General features: G+C 34.8%; 3 protein-coding genes and 1 long non-coding RNA gene across 4 annotated transcripts; 2 read left to right on the plus strand and 2 right to left on the minus strand.

Moving 5' to 3' along the window:
* Window positions 1-3,888: 3,888 nt before the first annotated feature.
* Window positions 3,889-4,587, minus strand: LOC145104763 (uncharacterized). Its single transcript, XM_079041949.1, has one exon. The coding sequence runs from the start codon at window positions 4,585-4,587 to the stop codon at window positions 3,889-3,891; it is 699 nt and encodes a 232-aa protein (XP_078898075.1).
* Window positions 4,588-5,442: 855 nt separating this feature from the next.
* On the plus strand, window positions 5,443-8,979 carry LOC145106276 (O-fucosyltransferase 20-like). The gene is made up of 5 exons (XM_079043287.1): window positions 5,443-6,277; window positions 6,607-6,775; window positions 6,998-7,087; window positions 7,363-7,646; window positions 8,205-8,979. The coding sequence occupies exons 1-5, from the start codon at window positions 5,667-5,669 to the stop codon at window positions 8,692-8,694; spliced, it is 1,644 nt and encodes a 547-aa protein (XP_078899413.1). The 5' UTR covers window positions 5,443-5,666; the 3' UTR covers window positions 8,695-8,979.
* Window positions 8,980-15,548: 6,569 nt separating this feature from the next.
* UPM1 (urophorphyrin methylase 1) lies at window positions 15,549-18,022 on the minus strand. The gene is made up of 5 exons (XM_079043288.1): window positions 17,305-18,022; window positions 16,683-16,760; window positions 16,522-16,591; window positions 16,127-16,404; window positions 15,549-16,055 (listed from the first exon to the last, which is right to left on the minus strand). Exons 1-5 carry the CDS (start codon window positions 17,836-17,838, stop codon window positions 15,888-15,890), a joined length of 1,128 nt encoding a protein of 375 aa, XP_078899414.1. The 5' UTR covers window positions 17,839-18,022; the 3' UTR covers window positions 15,549-15,887.
* A 2,171-nt stretch (window positions 18,023-20,193) lies between these two features.
* Window positions 20,194-21,204, plus strand: LOC145109902 (uncharacterized). The gene is made up of 2 exons (XR_013709312.1): window positions 20,194-20,716; window positions 20,974-21,204. It is a non-coding gene; the product is annotated as an uncharacterized LOC145109902 (long non-coding RNA).
* The last annotated feature ends 765 nt before the right edge of the window (window positions 21,205-21,969 follow it).

Genomic DNA, 21,969 nt, shown 5'->3' on the forward strand with positions numbered 1-21,969 from the left:
AATATATCATATGGTATGATTATTTAAGTTGTGTACAAACTTTTGGACACTTAGAGTGACCAACTAAGTTCATTTCCAACTAACTAGTTAAGATAATGTTCCAAACACTTTCATTCTTTGACTTTTTGGCACTATGGCCGGAAATTACAAAGAGAGGGAAAGAGGAGGAGTATGGTCTTGGATCTTAATCTTACACACTCTTTCCTTCATTTCGTACCATCATTAAATGGTTAATTTGACTTGGATATTTGGTGTTGGTATATAATGAAGTGTAAGTAACCAAAAACTTAGAGATTTTGCATGAGTTTTCTTCTTTCTTTGGCTGTCCAAAACCGAGAGTAAGACCTTCTAAAAGAGCTGCCAAAATTTGAAGTTTACTGTCACACCCCAAAACCTAAGAACGGCGGAAACGTTATGGGGCGGAGGACGTCATGTAAAGTATCATAACAGTGCAAAGTAGTAAACAAGCAACAACATCATCCATTGCATTAAAAGTAAAGTTTTAATACTTGAGTGTTCTTTCATAGTAATAAGACACCAAAATATGTAATCAAAATAAAAGACGAGTCTTGTCTGTGCTCCGTCTTCTCAAAACCTGGTCATCGTACCTGTCTACTGGTGACCTGAGAATACAAGTTATTTTGAAAGTGTAGATCATCATAAAGCTGGTGAATTCATAAGTATTTTAATGTCATTGATTTGGAAAGCTGTTATGACAGACATGCAATTGTTGATGAAACAGTGGATATAAGTGTGAAAACCCTAGAAAATCCCATATTTCCTACTAGTATAAAAAGTAGTCTTCTAAGAAGACCCAAATGCTTTGAAGTTTGCATTCCTGTGTAAATGAAAGTTTTTCCCATGTGACTATTATTATAAATATATAGTCTACCTCATCGTTTATGTGAATGTGTCACAAAATAAAAGAAAAAGGGAAATTATATAATCATTTAAGTATTATCCTTTGGTACTAGGATAAACACGACATGGAAGATGCTGAATAGTATTAACCGTAGACATCCGTCGATGTGCATTTTCCCTCTGTAGCTAACAGCTGGGTGTAGAATGGTTAGTCTCGTACATATATAATAGTATCTACCCATATAATATGTAATAGTATCTCATCATATAGTATCTATGTAACAGTATCCATGTAATAGTATCTCTTCATATTGATGTATTAGTATCTCTTCATATGGATGTATTAGTATCTCTTCATATTGATGTATTAGTATAGACTCATGAATGAACTGACTCTGGTGTAATTCCTTGTAATAGGAATAATGTTTTGTATCCCCTAAACTATACCTATAATAGTTTACTCGAATGTAAATTGAGTGTCCAAGTAGGTTTATACACTCTTGCTACCCAAGAGTGTTGGAACTGAATGAAGAATGAAAACTCTTATATTAATACATATATACATGAAACATAAGTGTATAGATATGGTTTTTAACAATAAGTTGAAAGAGGTTTTGTAGAACATTTAAGAGTTTTGAACAATAAATAATAATGACTTGATGTCATTTTATAAAACATTCCAAAAGTAAATCATTTGATAATAATGTATAACAGAACTAAAACCCATTTCGTGTATCACATTTTGAAGTATGTGAAATCAGTTGGTTGAAAACATAGTTATAAATCACATGTGATTGATTCTATAACATATTGTTTTCTACTTGTATCCCCCCCATTATAACATACTGTTTTCTACTTGTATCCCCCCCCCATTAAAGCATTTAAAATCATTTAAAAGATTGATTAAGGGGTATGAACTCACCTGTAGTGGGTGGTTTGGATGAACGGATGATGTAGGATGCTAGGTGTCAAGTGAAGACTTGTACACACACAATGATCCTAGTTAACATATAATCAAACATATATGTATCTAATTAGTCATTTAACAACTAATTAACCAAGTTAAAACTTCCTAGGATATGTAAAACACCTTAATTAAGTGCTATTAGTCCCAATGATTTCATCTAAGGGTTGCAAGGCTACCAAATGGAGATTTCGGTCCAAGTGGTATTCGGTCCTAATGACCTTTCGGTCATGGAGGTTTTCGGTCCACGAGGTTTTTGGTCCAAGAGGTTGGCCGAAAACTCTTGTTCTTTGATGCATAAGGTGATTTTCCAAGGGCTTCCAACAAGTAAAGAAGTGTTCTAGACTCAATACTAAGCATTAGGAAAGTTTAAAGTCCTTTTACACCTTTCATAAGGGTTTTCGGTCTAAGGAGATTCACTAGACCGAAAACTCCTCTTTTTCATGGATGATTGCCGATTTCAAGTCCTAAGCACAAAGAGGAAAGGATCTATGCAAGTTTCCAAGGCTTAGAAGGGGCTAGGGCACACTTTGGCACCCTTTTTAGGGTTTTCGGTCCAAGGTGTTCTTAGACCGAAAACACCTTTGATCCTTGTTTCTTTGGTGATTTCTTGCTGTTTAGAAGTGTAACAAGCCTTATACTACTCTAGGATAGAAGCACTTACTAGTTAGAAGCTTGAAAAGGTGCTAAAAGTCCAAGAACACTAGTGTGTGTTCTTGGTGTTCTTGGTGAAACTTGAAGATCTAACCTTTTGGAATGATTTCACGAATGGAAGTGTGTTAGATCGCTAGATTAAGTAATATATCAACTTAATAGGGCTAGAAACACTTACAAGTTGAAGATCTAGAAGGAAACTCGGATGCTACTTGAGAGGATTTGAGTTTTGTTCTTGGAAAGTGAAAAAAGCTAAAAATGACTAAGTGTCATTTATATACTCTTTAGGGTTTTCGGCCCTAACACTATTTTGGGCCGAAAACTCCAAACTCTTGGAGTTTTGGGACATTATTGTTTCACAACAAACCCTAATGCATCCTCTCTCCTATTATCTCCTGAAGTACTAATCTATAAACCCTCAAACTTATTCCTAAAAACTTGAAAGTTAGCAGAAATAGTTTTGACTTCTATTGAAGTGTATGGTTGTACAGAATAGAAATTTCGGGTTGTCACATTTACAACCCCTTCTCCCTTCTTCCTTTCATGTAAATGTTGTATGGAATGAAGACTAATATGTTGCTTTCTATTAAGACTTATTTAGATATGTCTTAATAGCTTAAGAGTAACTTAGTAATAATTGAGGTGTAATGGTGAGTAGCTTAAGAGTAACTTATTTAGATATGTCTATTAAGACTTATTTAGTATTGAGGTGAGTCTTCTCATCACACTCATGGGTCGAAGGCACCAAGGCTGACCCATTAATTGATATGAGATGTTTTGTTTTGGAACGTGTAATGGTTTGCTATTTGATTTATGTATAGGTTCATGTAACGACCATGGGGGGAGCCCATGTCACTTGGCAAGACCATGGGGGGAGCCCATGGCATGAGGGTATAAGACCATGGGGGGAGCCCATGGCATTTCATTGAAGACCATGGAGGGAGTCCATGGCAAACTTGTTTGTATATGTATGAGCATGACATTATGTGATTATATGATTAATGTGATTGGGAAACTCACTAAGCTTGTGCTTACAGTTTTATTGAATGTTTCAGATACTTCTATTGATAAGGGCAAGGGCCCGTCTCACCGAAATAAATTGTTTGTTTTTTCAATATGTACCAATGTTTTCTAAGAGCTCCAAAAGCCCACTCGACATCCTTCCTAGCTCTTTCTTGAGCTCTCTTGAATTTTTTTTGTCTAGAACCATGTGTACATGTAAACGATTTAACAAACCCAACATACTCAGGATAGATCTCATCAACAAGATAATAATCATACTTATATGGTGTTCCGTGAACTTCAAAAGACGAATCTGGTGCAGATTCGTCATATATGTTGTTAAATATAAGTGAACGATTCAGAACATTGATGTCGTTAATCGAATCGAGAGAACCAAAAAAAGCATGTTAAATCCACAGATCGTGTGACACCACCACTTTAAGTATGACCGTTGGGTGACCATGATCACCTCGGGTAAATTGACCATGGTGTGAGGTATGACAATTTTCCCATGTCCAATGGAGACAATCTAAACTATCTATCATTCCACGAAAGTCATGTACGCTAGCATGATGAGCTTGCAATTGTAAGATGTCATTGCGTGTAGGCTTACGTAAATATTTTGGACCATACATCTGAAGCACAGTTTTGCAAAAGTAATTGAGACTATCTCGTGTGGTCCTAGCGAACATCCTAAAACTCTCGTCCAACGCATCATGGGTGATGCCATATGCTAATTGACGAAGTGCAATTGAGAATTTTTGTAAGGGAGTGAAACCGGGTGTACCTCTAGCATCAAAACGTTGTTGGAAAAAACTATGCTCCATCGTTAAATCTTCGACTATACGTTTGTATAAACGTTTGAACATTTTGAAACGTCTGCGAAAGTAGTACCCTTGATAAGTGACATTATCGTGAAAGTAGTTTTGTATCAAACATTGGTTGGCTTCTTCATGATTTATGTAAATATATCTTTGTGTTCTCTGTTGAGCACTTTCGGCTGCGTTATTGCATAAAGCATTATACGTTTGTTCCGTCATTTGAGCATAAGCAATAGCAGCATAAAAAATAACTTGAAATTCTTCAGAAGACGAAGAGGATGACATTTTTACTAATTTTGAGAAAAAAAAAGCAATAGAAAGATATAAAAATCTAGTTTTGGTTTGAAGAAATGAAGGTAAGTAGTTTATTTTACAGGTAAAGTTTTTTTTTAAAAGGTTTTGACCGTTCAACAGTCAAATATTTCATCCACCAATTAGCAAATGCAGTCAAAAGAGAGAGAGATGAGGTCAAACCGCACCGAAAACCGCGTAGGGGGGGGGGAGGGAGGGGAGAGGGGCGGTGTTCCCCTGCCTATGTGGCAAAATAAAGCATGATAATTTTAAAAAAATTGATGAAATTAATGGTGTTTTTGAAACAAAATCAAAAGTTTGTTATAACGTCCATCCATGTCAGTATTTATTTTTTACTAAAAACGAACTAAATTTGCTACATAATCGTGTGTTTTTAACATTTAAAAACGTATCTAAAAAAAACTTTAATGGTTTCTTTTTTAACAAAATTAAAATTTTATTGCCTTTGTAAGTCATTTTATTCCTAAGAAGAAATATTGTTTTAACAACAAAAGGATACAAAATTAAGTTTTAATATGTTATTTGATAGAAAAGTTTTAGATTTTGATGTACAAGAAAATAAATTTACAAAGTGATATTATAAAGTCATTTTATTTATTTCTTGTAGAGACGATCAAAAGTATTCTTTTTAGGACGGACGGAACCCAAAAAACCAACATGGCAACACCTTTCATGATGTACCGATTTGAAAACCACCCAATGGATTTAAAGTATAAAAAAATTCAAGTCTCCACTAAGATTCAAACTGCCTGCACCAAAATAGCTCTCAGTTCTCACCCCAACCCACCCCCTCCCCTCTCCTCCCCTCCCGCCACCAACCCCACCCCACAACTTCACACCTATATATATAAATGTCTGACACAAATTTATAATAAGATCACACACATTTTCTGATTTCTCACCCATTTATCCATTTCTATACGGAGATTCTTAAGTTTTCACCTCGATCCCTCCATGTCTCCATGCCTCCCCTCTTTCTCTGCAAAACACCATGAAGACAAGAAATAACAACAAAAGGCTTGTTTTCCTCTAATTTTCTTCTTCATCTTTCAATGGCGATTTCGAAAAGTGTGAACAACAACAAGAAGCATCATCATCAATGTTACATATCCGTACCTTCAGAGATCATAAACTCTCTCTCATCTAACTCACTCCAGTCTCTCCTTGTTTCACCAAAGAAAGCTTCAAAAACAGGAGTTTTTTCAAGGTCAAAGCTCCTCAAGAACCCTAAAACATGGTTTATGTTCCTTTTTTTAAGTGGGTTTCTTCTTATGTTGAAGATGTGGTATAATTTCGACCCTTTTTTGCCAAACCCATGTGGGATTGGGAGTGGGAGTGGGGTTACCCTTACCCCTCAGAAGGACAGTTTAAGCATAATCCCAAATGGGGTTTTAAATTATGAGACAAAAGATGAAGAAATGAATGATTTTTGGAAACAACCTGATGGGTTTGGATATAGGCCTTGTTTGGATTTCAGTGAAGAGTATAAGAAATCAAGTGTTGAGATTTTAAAAGACAGAAGAAAGTATTTGGTGGTGGTGGTTTCCGGTGGCATGAATCAACAAAGAAATCAAATTGTTGATGCTGTTGTGATTGCTAGAATCCTTGGTGCTGCTCTTGTTGTACCAATCTTACAAGTCAATGTTATTTGGGGAGACGAAAGGTATTATTCATCATTTCTTTATTCTTTTTTGGTAAACTCCTTCCCTTTTCAAATTTCTATTCTGACACAATCTTGAAATAACTCATGATTAATGTAAAGAAAGTCTTCCTGCAAAATTACACAAATCCTCTATCTTTTGAGTTAATGACAAGATTTCTCTCACATGGGGTTTGGGTTTTTCGTAAATTTCTTCCCTTCCAGTTCCAATTTTGGTCCGACTCTTGACGTACCAAGATTCTGAAAGAATCTTTAATGACAGTATTGACCTTCTTATAATTGTGATTACAATCTTGATAAACTTATTTCAATCTTCAATCTGTTTGGTGCAGTGAATTTTCTGATATATTTGATGTGGATCACTTCAAGGAAGCTTTAGCAGATGACGTCAGAATTTTATCATCGTTGCCATCTAACCATTTAATGTCCAGACCAGTGGAAGAGAAACACACACCCCTTCATGTTTCCCCTCAATGGATACGCGCCCGTTACCTCAAAAGGGTAATCAACTTTCCTAGATGCTCACAAATGCATTGTTTGTCTCTTTGGTTTAGTCAATTCGGTTGTTTACCTAGTCAAGTAGTCAACATAGATGATTCCAAGATCGATTTTTTTTTACCAAAAAGTATCAAACATTGTTGCATTTAGTCATCTATGAGCCGTTCGTTGACTTGTCAAAGTGATTTAACAATTCGGGTATTTTTTGTTCGTTTGTGGATACAGATGAGAAGAGAAGGCGTTCTTTTGTTGCGTGGTTTAGACTCGAGGCTCTCCAAAGATCTTCCTTCTGATCTCCAGAAGCTTCGATGCAAGGTATCATCGGTCATTATCCTTGTTTTCAACAAAAAAAAAAAAAAAAAAATAGACCTAGACCTAGGCGGGCCCAAAATATCCAAGCCCGGTCAAAATCTGGTCAATGTCAATCCAAAAAATGCCTAATTCATGATTGGTACAGACCGGTCCATATTCTGTATGGATATGGGCCGGTCCATGACCGGTTCAAATAAAATTATTCCAAAAATGTTTGGTCAAAGTTTGGACCTGTATATCAAACTACGGAATCTAATGTAAGTTTTTGACTTGCTTAGGTGGCATTTCATGCTTTGCGGTTTGCACCACCAATTCGTGAACTAGGAGACAAGCTAACAGAAAGAATGAGAAGCAAAGGGCCTTATCTTGCGCTTCATCTTCGAATGGAGAAAGATGTATGGGTTAGAACGGGTTGTCTTCCGGGCTTGAGCCCGGAATATGACGAGATAATTTATAAGGAACGAAAAAGTCGTCCGGAGCTTTTAACATCAAGATCAAACATGACATACCATGACCGAAAACTTGCCGGTCTTTGCCCATTAAATGCCTTGGAAGTCACTCGGTAAGCTTTTCTTTTCTTGTTATGATTTTATAAGGGGTTAAATGCAAGAAACAACAACATACATTCCTATAATTGTTTTGTTCTAGCATCCTATATTTTTTTTTTCGAGTACAATATTACACTTTGAAAAATCTACTCAATTATATATACCCAAACAATTTCCATTGCTATAGTGGGGTGTAGAATGGTCAAATTACAATGTCCTACTAAGAAAAAAATAAAAATAAAAGTACATTGATATCATTTGGTAGATTTTTAATAAGTAAAAATAGAAAAAAAATGAAACTATGATGTTATAATAAACAAATAAATGCAAGTAGTTAAAGTGACATTGCTATCGGCCTATAATTGGGTAGAATTTTCAAAACAATTGTTGTAATAAGAAGAAATGAAATTAGTTGGATGCTAAAATAATCAAATCAATGATTATGAACATAAGTTGCTATTTCGTAGATAAAAACGGATGTGGAAATATGTATATGATCACTGATCACATACATTCTATATACGATCAGTTTACATCCCTAATCCTTACCGACAATTTTGATATTTTTATAGGCTCTTGAAAGCTCTAGGAGTGCCCAAAAACGGTCAGATTTTTTGGGCAGGTGGGAACCCATTAGGGGGTCCACAAGCTTTATTACCATTAGTAACCGAATTCCCTCATTTCTACAACAAAGAAGACCTCGGGTTAGCCAAAGAACTCGAGCCGTTTGCAAAGAAAGCTTCAATCATGGCTGCCCTTGACTACATTGTGTCTGAAAATAGCGATGTGTTCATGGCTTCACATGGTGGGAACATGGGTCATGCGATCCAAGGGCATAGGGCATATTTAGGGCACAAAAAGACTATTACGCCCAACAAACGACAAATGCTAACCCATTTTCTTAAAACTTCTCTAAATGAAAAGGAATTTAAAAAAATTATTTTGGATTTGCATCACGATTCTATGGGACAACCGGAGTTTAGAACTAGCAAAGTGGGACGTGATGTTACAAAGTTTCCAATCCCGGAGTGTATGCGGAATGATTCTTCTTCTTCTTACTGAAAACTATACAACATGATTTAAAAGATAACATCGGTTTTAATTCTTGATTCTTGAAGTTGGGGAGACACGAGTTCCTGGATATTTGTTGTATTGTTTAGTATTTATACAGATGTATACTAAATTAGTAAAATGTAGATAGAAATTATACACTAATGTATAGAGAAATGGTCATATAGTTTATCATTGTTTGGTGGAACTTTCCTGACTCGAATGAGCTATTGAAGATGTAAGGATGTAAACAAATAAAGTATTGTAATTGCAATACAATCAAGCTCAAATAAGAAATGATTAGCAACGACACAAAGAAGACACCAAGTTTTTGTGTAGAAAACCTCTTTCAAGACTAGAGTAAAAACCATGGAACCTTAAGCTGCCTGGAATCCACTATTTACCATTAAGAGAGCAGTATATGAGTTTTTTCTAGACGAAACTAGAAGTATAAAATAACTATCGTACGCTTGTTAAAAGCAATCAAGATGTATGGAATCACACTAAAGACAAACAAAGACTTATCATCGAATAATCAACACCATGCCAAGCCAAGAAATCCAATCATACCCTCTAAAATGATATCCACGATTGAAACATTACTAGCAAGTCAACAACAGACTCCGAGAATCTCATTAGAAATGATAGGGGAAGATGTCAACATGCGTGCTTCTATAAGGAGTAGAGTGATTGTGTCATATAGATAACCTATGACGATGCAAACATGGAAAAGTAAATCAAAGTGATAGTAAGACATAAACTTAAGGCAAAAACAACCCCAATAAATAATTTCATTACAATTGAAAGCGTAAAATTTTCGTATAATGTCAAAAAAAATAGCTCAAACGAGGAGGTTCATCCCGCATTCCTGCCACCCAAAAGAAATGAACTCTCCCTGTCCCTGGTGCCCATAAATAAAACCATATAATACCGAATCATAAACATACTGTATTGGACTCCTTTTGGTCCATTTAAATATTTCTAATGGGCTGCAACACTAAAACTAACTTAGACCCATCAGGCCAAACTCTTCAACGTTAGTAAATTAAGATAATATTTAAGTGTATCAAAGTAACAATCATATCGTGTTTTTGTTTGACACAAGATAAAGTTTTATGTAACATGAAAACGAAACAACATGATGTGTTTTTCTCACTAACAAGAAAATGAATCAATTAAAACATGACATAACACGACAAAGATACATAAAATAACTACCGGTTTATTTAATCCATACTTAATTATACATAACACGACAAACATGACAAACAATGCTAAGGGACTGTTTGGTAGGATCTGAATTTTTAAGATCTGAATTTTTAAGAGGTCTGAATTTCTAAGAGGGTCTGAATTTGTAAGATCTAAATTTTTAAAATGTTGTTTGTTTGAAACATCTGAATTTCTGTGTCAAATGATAAAAATGACCATTTTACCCTCATAACAAACACAACTTGAAATACATATAAAATTGACATGTTCCGAAATCTAATAATATATATAAGCAATTTTTTTGTCAATTGAAACTAAAATTAATATTAGAGCACACACAAAAATAATATCCATATGTATAGTTATAATTTCTTCACCATAACTTCTCTCGAGCATTCCATCGAACACCTTATGTGCAAAATTCATTGTACAAAATCTCATAGTCCTGCATACACATTCAACACACCAAATACCTTCAAATAATTATGTAAACACTAAACACCTTTATAAAAAAACATCCTTTAATCTTTGGACAATGGAAATAAAAAACAACATTTTTATATCAGAATTCATCTATAATGGAATGATAGTTTGGGAACCTTGTTATCTCATGTTTTCTACCTGGAAATTTACATCAGAATTAAGAAACAATATGAATAAACGAAATCATCAGAAATTGTTATCTGTTAAAACTGGTTCCGTGTTTTTGTAGAATAAACAGTAAAAATTTCACTGCGATTGAGGAGAAGGAGTAGGCAGCGGCGGTCGGCGTGCGAGGGGAAGAGAGGCGGCGTCTCTAGCCGGAGGGAGGCGGAACGGAGTGGGGGTGAGTGGGAGGAGAAGGGGGTGGTGGTGTCGACGGTGACCTGTGACCGAGGTAGTGCGTGCGACGGGCGGCAGTGGTCCTCTGTGAAGTGCAACGGAGAGGATGGAGGCGGGTATTTTTGATGGCTGGAAGAAAAAGAGAGGAGGGTGAACTGAAGAGGGTAAGTTAGGAAAAATGAAATACGCGTGCCTCTTTTTTCTTTTCAGATGCGTACTCAGATCTGAAATATTAAGAGCCTTTTGGAAAATTAAGAGACAAAAAATAAGATGCTACCAAACACTCTTAATTGAAAAAATTCAGATCTCTCCTTTTAAGAGGTATTAAGAGCAACCCCTAAATCTTGTTAATTCCATTCCTATTTTAAAAACGAATTCAAATTTCAAAATCGTCTCAATTTCGTTTTATGTCGTGCAGTGTAATTGATCGACACCCTATAAAAAAGTAATTGAACGGCAAAGAGGGAAATATATAAAAAGAAAAAGCTAGCAAGAAACCATTGGAAAAAGGTCTAATAAGCGAGAAACAAAAAGGAAAACAAACTAGGCTTTTGAAGCCAACCCACCCGGTTAATATCAACCCGCCGATTCCTATTATTACACCAATAAAACGCCTTCGAGACAATATCATCAAACAAAAGAGCTTTCTTCAGTTTGGCCTTACCGTAGAGAATTTTATTCCTGAACAGCCAAATGCACCGCAACATCACAAAGAAAACACCCTCCAAATACTCCTTCACACCTTTAGCAAGATGAGGATTTTAGAACGAGTTTAACCAATCTTCATAAGAAAAAAAACTTAATGGGAGGTAACTCCCATCAACGCAACACCTATGTCACATTTTTAACGTTCATGTTATCCATAAATAAAATAGTGTGTGTTAAATTTTATCTTTACCAAATCTAATGTATGTGACAAGTTAGCTACAAATAATAAAACTACTAAGAGTAAATCCAGTAACATCAATGCAATATTATTTATCTTTCAAACATATCATTTCAGCTATTGAATTACTTTTATATCAATGCAATGTTACTTATCTTTCAAAAATGATCATCACCGACACATCAAGAGATACTTTTTTTAACATACATCTTAAATATTAACCTATAATAATTATCTGTAATTAATATAAATTCAATAAAATATTAATATAAATATATTAGTTTAGATTGAAAAAAATAATGTGTTATTTTAAGAAAAAAAAATGTCAATTTATTAGCTAAGACTTTGTATACATTTTAACTATGTTAATGTTTTAGAATAAATATGCGATGTCACGTCTATGCTACTAAACTTTTTTTAATTTATATTATAATATAGAAATTAGTTATAAGTATTTTATTGAAAAGTCTAAAATAAGTTAATAGTTAAACATAAAAGTGTCCATTTTAAAATTTAACAAATTTAATATTGCAATATAATGTAGAGTTATTTTATTAAACATAAAAGTGTCCATTTTTTCCAGAGTGTAGTTTATAGTTTGTACACGATTTTAGACTATAAATTTGTTATTTTTGGGTGTTTATTTATTGACTTATAGTCTCTCAAAGTAGGGATATCAAAGCTGAAAATTTTATGTTTTTCAGCTTTCTTTGTATTTTGTGATAGATTTAAAACATGCATATCTAATTCGTTTGATGTCGGAATAGCATGCGGTTTTTTCCAAAGTGTAGTATAAGTTTGTACATGATTTTAGACTATAATTTTGTCATTTTTGGTTTCATATTCATTGATTTAGAGTCTCTCAAAGTTGGGATATCAAAGCTCCCAATTTTCTTTTTTTTTTCTCAACTTTATTTTTGTATTTTGTGAAATTTTAAAACATGCATTCGACCCACTTTACCAGGTTCCCCGGGTTTTTCAGTTTTAGACCCACTTTACCCGGTTCCATTCGACCCACTTTGATATTTCCGGGTTTTCTGGTTCTAGACCCACTTTACCCGGTACCTTACCCGGAACCGAACCGGAACCGGTTCCTATATACCGGTCCGGTTTCCGGTCCTAAAAAATCTCGTTAACCGGTTCCCGGATTTTCCGGGTCCGGGTCTACCGGTCCGGGTTTGGTCCCACGCTCATCCCTACTCAAAAAGTGACGTCACATCAGCGCCACATTACCTCCACTACAAACTCACTATCAACCCACTAACCCTTAGAAATGGTTACCACTCCACATCATTTTTTTTTCTTTTTTATTTTTTTTTTGACAATATTAGATTAAATTAAAAAAAAGTAATTCAAATAAAACACACATTAAAAACACTAAATTAAAACACATTGCATTAATTTTAAAACACACAAAATCAAATCCTAAAATATTTAAAAAACAACAAAAAAAAATCCTAAATTACTTATTTATCTTAAAATACCTTAAAAAAAATCCTAAATTACTTAAAAAAAACACACAACATAACAACTAAAACATAAATATTAGAACCTAATCCTCATACTTAGCACGGACACGTTGTTGGATTTTGAGAAATGTCGCAAGATTTTCGGGGTCGAGATCCGGTAGGGGCTTCGAGTTTATGATTTGAAGATCGGTAAGAGCGATTTTTTGGCGACAAGATTCCTCCGTGGATTCGTATTTTCTTTCTAGAAAACTTAAAGTTTTATCTGTGGATTCCACAAGCTTGTCGTCGCTAGTTGCGGTTGCTTTCCCGCTTGAAGATGCCGCCCGTTTTGCTTTGTCCCTTCCCGGTGGTCGGCGGAGTTGGACTTCAGGTGGACCCTCTCCCTCGGCAACATCGACACCATCATTGAGGTCTAGCCTAAACTCGCGTCCGAATCAGAAGTTCTTGGTCTCTTGTTGGAGCCGGTGGTCGAGTCCGAATGCGATGTCTCTGGATTAAGTACCCATTTTGGACCTTGACGACACATTTCCTCCGCTTTTTGGTGACTAATTGGTTACCGTTGTTGGTCACTTTGAATTGGTAGCACGCGGTTGATAAAATGTTGAAATCGTTGGAACCACTTTTATGCATATTTTTTAGATTTTCAAATATGCCATTAAACTTTGTGCAAATCGCGCGAAGATCACGCCATTTTCCGTTGACCGCGTCGTACGACCGATCCGTTTTCCTTCCAAGTAGCGCGTGAAAGTAATCCAAAACACGATTCCAAAAACTTTCTCCAGATTGCGCGTTGCCTCTCCTCGAGTCACATGATATGAAAATCCAAGCTTTTGCTAAAACTTCTTCTTCTTCTTCGTTCCAAGCTGTTGCTTTCTTTTTCCCTTTTCCTTTTGGTTGCCTTCTTCGAGACGGTTGTGGTGTTTCTTGGACCATTTCATCGCCGTTGTCGAGGTTCACGGTTTGGGATTGAGTTAATGGGACTTGAGATGATTGTGTTTGGAGTTGTGGATAAACTTGTTGAAAACCTTGGAATTGGGTTATGAGTTGAGGTTGAGTGAATTGTTGTTGTGGTCGTTGTTGTTGGAAGAATTGTGGGTTGTATGGAAGGTTAGTGAATAAAGGTTGTTGTTGGATTGGAGAATTCAACAATTGCATATATGCTTGATAATCACTTAGAGTGTTTGGGATGTTTGGAGTGGGTGGAGTATTTTGGTTGGGATCCATTTTTTTGATGAAAAATGAAAGAAAGTAGGAGTATTTTTTTATTTAAAAGTGTAAAATGAAGAGTAAAAGTGAAAGTGTAGTGTGTGTGTGTGTGTATATATATATATATATATATATATATATATATATATATATATATATATATATATATATAGACAGGGGCGGAGTAAAAAAAAAAATTTAGGGTGTTCCTTATATATATATATATATATATATATATATATATATATATATATATATATATAAGACTGGTCCATTGATTTTGAAGGCCGTATGCGAAAAGCGAAAATGAAACCATGAATACAATTTTTTTATATAGAATAAATTAAAAAAGAAAAACTAAAAACTAAATTAAATTAGATAAAAATGGAACTATGCAAATTTACAAATTTGAGGTGTGAAATATGTAAATTTTAAAACAAACTTACTAAAATAATATAACTTCTAAATATGAAGGGCCAAAGTGTAACTTTAAAAATGAATTATTTGAAAAATAACACACGATATCCAAGGTAACCGTATCGAACTCCTAATGTATGGGAAATAGGCATAATTCCTTGGCAAGTTAACTACAAATTGTTTTTAAATAACTAACACCAAAATATCTTTTATTTCTAAATGAAAAAAAAAAAGTTTGAGGGTGGGGCTAGGCCTACCCTGGTCCTTTGGTGGCTCCGCCCATGTATATAGAGATAAAAGATGTTGTTATTTAAATTTAAAATTTAATTTAATTTTTATTTTATTTTTGTAAACTCCAAACGGTCAAAAAAGAGCCGTTTACACACACACACTCTCTCTCTCGCTTTCATTCGTCGTCTTCGTCCGTGGTATACACTACGACACAAGGCACCTACGCGCACCTGAGGCGGTGTTCACGCGTAGGTGACCTTGCCACGTAGGCCCCACGCGTAGCCACCAAAACTCCATACCGCAAAGCCTTACAGGTTGAAATATATACTTAATTATTTACAACTTCATTAAATTGTTTTGATCTAATTTTTGTAATCATGTTTATTATGAGTTAAGAAATTCGAACACAAATTAACAAAAAGTGCTGACAGTTTTGGGAGACTCTTTTGTAAACGGTTTTAGGAATGTTGGTAATATTTTTATGAGAATTTTAAAGATAAATATAGTATTTGTTAAATAAAGTTTAATGAATATATCATTTGATAATTGGGTTCGACTCTTTGAAGATTCACTGCAATTCTTGGAGGGTTCTTCAAACATTGATATTTGATAATTGTTATTCTCAGTTGCCTATTCAAAGTTCATAACCATTTATGGGAAATTGCTCAAAGTACATTGGTTTTCTCGGTTATCTGAACTTCTGGCAGGTGCCTCAAAGTACCATTAACCCAAAAGAAACAATTCTAACTCAAAATTTTACATTTCTCGCTCTACAGCCTTTGTTCACATTAATTTTTTTTCCTCATTAAACAGCTTGATTGAATAATCAGTAAGCCACCACCCTCTCACAATCTCTTGTTTTTGCTACTTCCCATCAAGGAACTCAACTCACCAGTCACTGATCTCATGAGCCCACATCCACCATTTTCTTGATGAAGGAAGCAAAGCAAAGCAATGCAGAAGATTCAGACATGGCCCATTAGATGTGAATCCTTTTTAGAAGAAGAAGAAGAAGCTTGTGATTGTGGCCATAAAGGTGAAAGAGCAACAACTCTTCCAATAAAGATCAGAGTTGGTGACACAAGTTGTTCTGATGCAATTTTATCACCAAGATCCTTTAGCTCTGCCAATAGCTACATAATTTTACAACAAATTAGGAACAAAATTCAACTTTTTACCTGAAATTAACAAACTTTACTCTTACAATGCGTTGTTGTGGTGTGGTACCACGCTCTACTGCAGCTGCTGGTGTGTCGGGTGGTAAACCATGGTGGATTAATTTTAAGATGAGTGAAGGGAGAGTAGAGAGGCCCATGTAAACAACCAAAGTCGAATCAGGGTCAGCTGCATTTTCTGCTACAAAAAGAGGATCTGCTCCTCCTTTTCTTGAGTGTCCAGTTAAAAACCGGACACTGTTTGCTACTCCTCTGTGTGTCAATGGAACACCCAACTCTGCTGCGATTCCAGAGGCAGCAGTTATACCTACAAAAAAACAGTAAAAAATACACAATTACTGAAATGTCAAATATACCCTTCTGTTGGGACGTATTTTGGGTGCAATTTTGTCCCATTGAGAACGGACAAAAATGTCTAGTTTACCTGGAATAACTTTTACTTGAATGCCTTGTTGTTGGAGAAAATCCATTTCCTCTCCACCTCTTCCAAAGACCTAAGAAACCCAAAACCCGTTTCAAAAATTAGTAACCACCTTAATTGTCGTTAAGATATCTAAATGCTAATTTTATTTATGAAAATCTCACCAATGGATCTCCGCCTTTAAGCCTCACAACATTTGCCCCAACTTCAGCAAAGCTCAGAAGCAACTCGTGGATTTCCTCCTGCATGCATATCATAACCATGTGTTATTATTATACACAATTAGGAAACAATAATATGTGATTAAGCAACCTAAATTGTCAAGTTAGTGATGTTTAAACTATGAAATTGATAATAAGACAACTTATTTTGCATTAAGAGATTCATAATCGTATACAACTATAAAGGAGGTTCTACAACATAAATGGTTTGGAGCAATGAAGCTTAAAGGACTCAATATAAGTTTTGAATTTGATACAAGATTCAACTCCAATCCAGCAAATATCAAGATTATTACAATAACTGCAGGATAAGCAACGCAAATTTCACAATTCTTTCATGATTTCCATAAGCCCATAACAAAAATCTTAAGAAATCTAAATGAAATTTTAAAAACTGCGTGTGTTAATGAACAAAAAACTGCAGGTTAAGCAACCCAGAGCCCTAATTTCAAAAGCCTTTCAACATTCCCAAGCCACATTACAAAAAATGAAGTTAATTTAAATAAGAAATAAAAATTCTTGTCTTCATGAACGGAATCATAAGAAAATTTAAGAAATGACTAACCTGGGTTCTGCTATGGTACCCAGCAGTCTTGCCAACATAAAGAAGTCTAGCATCGGGGCGCACCAAATCCAGCACGTCATTTGACACCAATCTATCGTACAACAACAAATCGGCACTCTGAATCACCTTCAACGCCTTCAATGTCAACAGCTCTGGATCACCAGGACCTGTACCCACCAAGAACACATTCCCAGGTCCCCCTTTTCCACTCCCACCATCGCCACCTTTCTCTCTCTTCTCTCTCAAAAAATGAAGCAATTTCTTCAGTTCTGGGAGCTGAAGAGCAATTTCATAATCCCTAGTTGAGAAATTGGAATGATTTTCAGGTGGGTTTTGATCTAATTGATTCTTGAACACCCATTTGTCTCTTTGGTATCTCTCAACTGAATGTTTTTCAGTGAAAGGCGATGCGGAACATGACGTTCTTGTAAAATGTATGGAATTGGCGGGTTTCAGAGAGGGATTTAGGGGCTTTCTGAATTGGGTTAGTGAAGATGACGATGAAGATGAAGGAAGTTTGCTCACGAGAGCCATGGGAGTTTAGAGAAATGAAGACAAATGGCTATATCACACATTAATTCTACACATGTGTGTATAAGTAGTATGATCAGAAGAGAAATTGTGATTGAACTAGTGTGGTGGTGCTTGGAAGCTTTTGGGGAAAATGAGAAGGCAAAGACAAAGGCGATGGCAAGAAAGGGAGTAGCTTTTGGGGTTGCGAGAGAGGCGGCTGTTTTGGAGATTTTGACTAGGGAGATTTTAATACTGTGTAGTGGGTTCTACGGTAAGCGGTGTGTTCATCTTAAACAACGGTCTGGATCGGTTGAGATTTAAGCATTTAGCTTTTTGATGACACGCGGCATCAATCTGGGTCGGTAATCTATCACCGTATTTGGACGGAAAACAGGTAAGGGGAGAGAATGTAACCGGCCCAACTAAGCTAAGTAAGCTCGATCGGTTTAAATCCTGTTAAATTGTACATTAGTTATCTTATTTTTGTAAGCTTGGTAATTTTGTTTGGAAAAGTGATTGTTTTAAATTGTACATTAATTATCTTATTTTTTGTAAGTTTGGTAGTTTCTGTTTGGAGAAGGGTTGTCGGGAAAAGTTTTTTGATTGGAAAAAAAACCTATTTGTTTGATTTTACATCTGACTGACTATGTTGAATGATGAAAAATGACTATATTATCATGTTGTTCTATATTGTAATTGATGAAGTTGTCGAATAATTATAAAAACATAAAAATTGTCATATAAAATCAAAATTACACAATAATCATTTAAAAATCCAAATACAACTTGTCATACAAAGTAATTCAACACAAGTCAACTAAAATCCAAATAGAATGTCGATCGTTTTGTTTTTAGTTTATTGTTTTTCAAATTGATGTTACGTTGTTATTTTATAACCCAACATGTGATTATTGACCCGATTTATGTTTGATAGTGGTGGGATGGATAAGATTTTTTAAAATAAATTAGGATGATGGTGGTGTTATCAAAAAAAAATTAATCCAATAAAAATGATTGAAAAATAGTTAAAAGAAACTAATAATACAATAATGTAATATTCATTAACATATAAATATTATATATTATAAATAATATTTATTAATATATAATAACCTAGCAAAAAATTAATAATCCAATAAAAAAAATTAAAAATATATATATTTAAAAAAAAATCCAAGAAAGAAGGATACGAGGTTTGGGGCGTAATTGTCTTTCCAGCTCATTTAGCCAGAAAGATATGGTTTTGTGGCGTTCTGGGAAAAACATATGTTATTGGGAAATATCCATTTTTTATGCAAATCAAACAGTCTTTCCAGTCCATTCAGCCAGAAAGATCTATTTGGACCTGAAAAGATGTATATCAAACGGATCCTAACTATAGTCTTCAAACACAACCCCTAAAGCCCAACATACTTAGGCATGATTTTTAGTAAAACGGTAATGCTATATGGAGTGGGTGAGATGTTTTTACGCAGGTGAGATGGCCACATCAACCATTTTGTCAACTCCACTGGCTTTTTACAAGCATTAAGAAATGGTGTTTTAGTAGTAGAGAAGAAGTAAGGAAAGACATAGAAGAGAGAGATAGACACAAAGGGAGGAAGAAATAGATTTTGGATGAGAGTAAGTCTAGCTACGAAAGCTCATAATTAAGCAAGATGGGGGTGGTGTTTGTTAGATTCTAACGCGTGAGTTATAGGTGTCATGTCATCTCACATGTCAAAAAAAAATGACCACTTTGTATGGGTAGTGTTTGGTAGAAGGACTAGATTGGACTAGACGGAACAGAACTGGACAGAAATGGACTGGACTGAACAAAAAAGATTAATCTTTGTATTGTTTGGTAAGACTAGAAGAACATAAAATAAGATTCAAATTACTAAATTGTCCTTGAACCACAAATTATTTCTGATATATTTTTTGTTTTTTACTATATACCGATAGTTTTGTTATAAAAATTGGACAAAATTGCAAAAATGGTCCTTGTGGTATTCATTTTTTTGGGGGTTTTAGTCCAAATCACGAAATTTTTGGTTTCGTGGTCCTTTTGGACTAGTTTGTTTGTAAAAATAGTCCCTCTGAAAATTAAAATGACTATAATACTCTTGAGGTATTTATTTTTCATTTTTTCTTTCATTTTTTTAAAATTTAATATTTATTTATTTATTTTAACAATTAAAAAATAATAGGGGGCCCACTCTCTCTCTCTCTCTCTCTCTCTCTCTCTCTCTCTCTCTCTCTCTCTCTCTCTCTCTCTCTCTCTCTCTCTCTCTCTCTCTCTCTCTCTCTCTCTCTCTCTCTCTCTCTCTCTCTCTCTCTCTCTCTCTCAAAATCAAACACAACCCCAAATAACATTCTACCAAGGGTTGCATTTTTAACCTTTTGATCCTTCATTACCCACTTAAAGTTACCAATATGGCCTCTGCTGTAGTATGAGTTTCTTTATCATCTTGACTTTGCTTCTGCCACCCACCTGCACCTTTTACACTTGAAGGGGGGTTTACATACCTGTAAAGATCGTAACCAGCAGCAAGAGATGAACCTCTCGCAGGCAAACTAGCTATCTCCGATAGCTTCTTAACTGTAAAAAGAGGCGAGACTAATGAAAGGGGAACTTCTTGTGTTTGTTAGGCTTCTCTTACAACAATTAAGGGACGAGACTAATGAAAGGACTTCAGAGCTTGAAATGGTTGATTAGGTTCATTTTCAGATACGAAATCTCCGATGACGCCATAGTGAGGAGGAGTAAGATGTATGGTTGCTTCCCGTGAGAATGGAGTTCGGTTTCTTAAGCCCCGACGATTGATATCTTGAATACCCAAATGAAACCAAGAAAGAACAGGGATAGGGGAACCAAAAATTGAAGTCTAAACGGGAGATGGGTTGCTGAATCGATTAGGTTCATTTTCAGATACAAAATCTCCCCAACAACATTCATTGTTTATTTCACATTATCAGATCATCCCCAATTTCTGATCTCCACCAGTAGATATCATAGATATCTAAAAAAAACTCTTTGTTTTGTCTTTTTCTTTGTATCACAATTGACATTCGTATGTTCAAATTTCCCTCATTCACTGAATAATTGGTGAATGTGGTCATTGTTAAATCATGTAGTCAACGTGTTCGATGAAATGCTTATGTGGTTTCTTGCAGTTGCATAAGGATCTACAAACAACTAAAACATTAAGATGTATGGTCGGAAGGCTTATCAACTCGTTAAAGAATTCACAAACAGCGAATCTAGGCAGCTCACCACGATGAGAGGTCAAAAAAATGACGAACATGGGTTATTGATCCAGAGCTCTTGGGTATAGGAAAGGTTATTCTTTGGAGCATTTTGTCGAACACCTTGTATGCATGACTCATATCCATTTTTTTTTCTAACATGTTTGTTAAAAAAGATTTATAAGAAAATGATGGAGAGAGAGAGCCTTCTTATTATTTTAATTATTAAAATAAATAAATTAGTATTAGTTTTAAGAAAATGAAAGAAAAATGAAAATAAATACCTTAAGGGTATTACAGTCATTTCATTATTCAGAGGACCAAAATCACAACAAAACTAGGTCAAAAGGACCATAAAACCAAAAAAGTCGAGGTTTTGACTAAAACCTCAAAAAAATTAATACCATAGGGACCATTTTTGCAATTTTGTCTAAAAATTGCTTATGTATTTTTAATATATAAATAAATATACACAAAACCCAACATTAATCTTCATCTCATCTCTTTGTTGTAGCTTTTTTTATTTCCCTTCAAGCAAGATTAATTTGAAAGAAACCATTGAGAAAAAAATTTCTCCCAAACAACGACTTTGGTTACTTATTTGATTTGTCTTTTTTCCATCTGTATCAAGACTTCTATTCGCATCGCATTCACTGTAACCAAGAATCAAAGCCAGGTACCAAATACTTTTTAGTAGGTCGATGAATTAATTAAAATAATTTTTTTTTGTAGTTGTTGATTGTTTGTTGGTGTTCTATTGAATCAACTACAAAATTCTAAATATTTAATTTTGGTTGAATAAATGGTTAGTTATGTTCAATCGGTTGTTAATTATTTCAATGGGGGAAAATAATAAAATTAAGTTCATAGAAGCGAGAAGGAAGAGATGAGAGAGAAGAGATGCCTGGTGATGAAGGAGACGAG

Source organism: Lactuca virosa, chromosome 4 (assembly GCF_052849685.1).
Source record: "Lactuca virosa cultivar CGN04683 chromosome 4, Lactuca_virosa_CGN04683_v6, whole genome shotgun sequence".
Classification (NCBI taxonomy): Eukaryota; Viridiplantae; Streptophyta; class Magnoliopsida; order Asterales; family Asteraceae; genus Lactuca; species Lactuca virosa.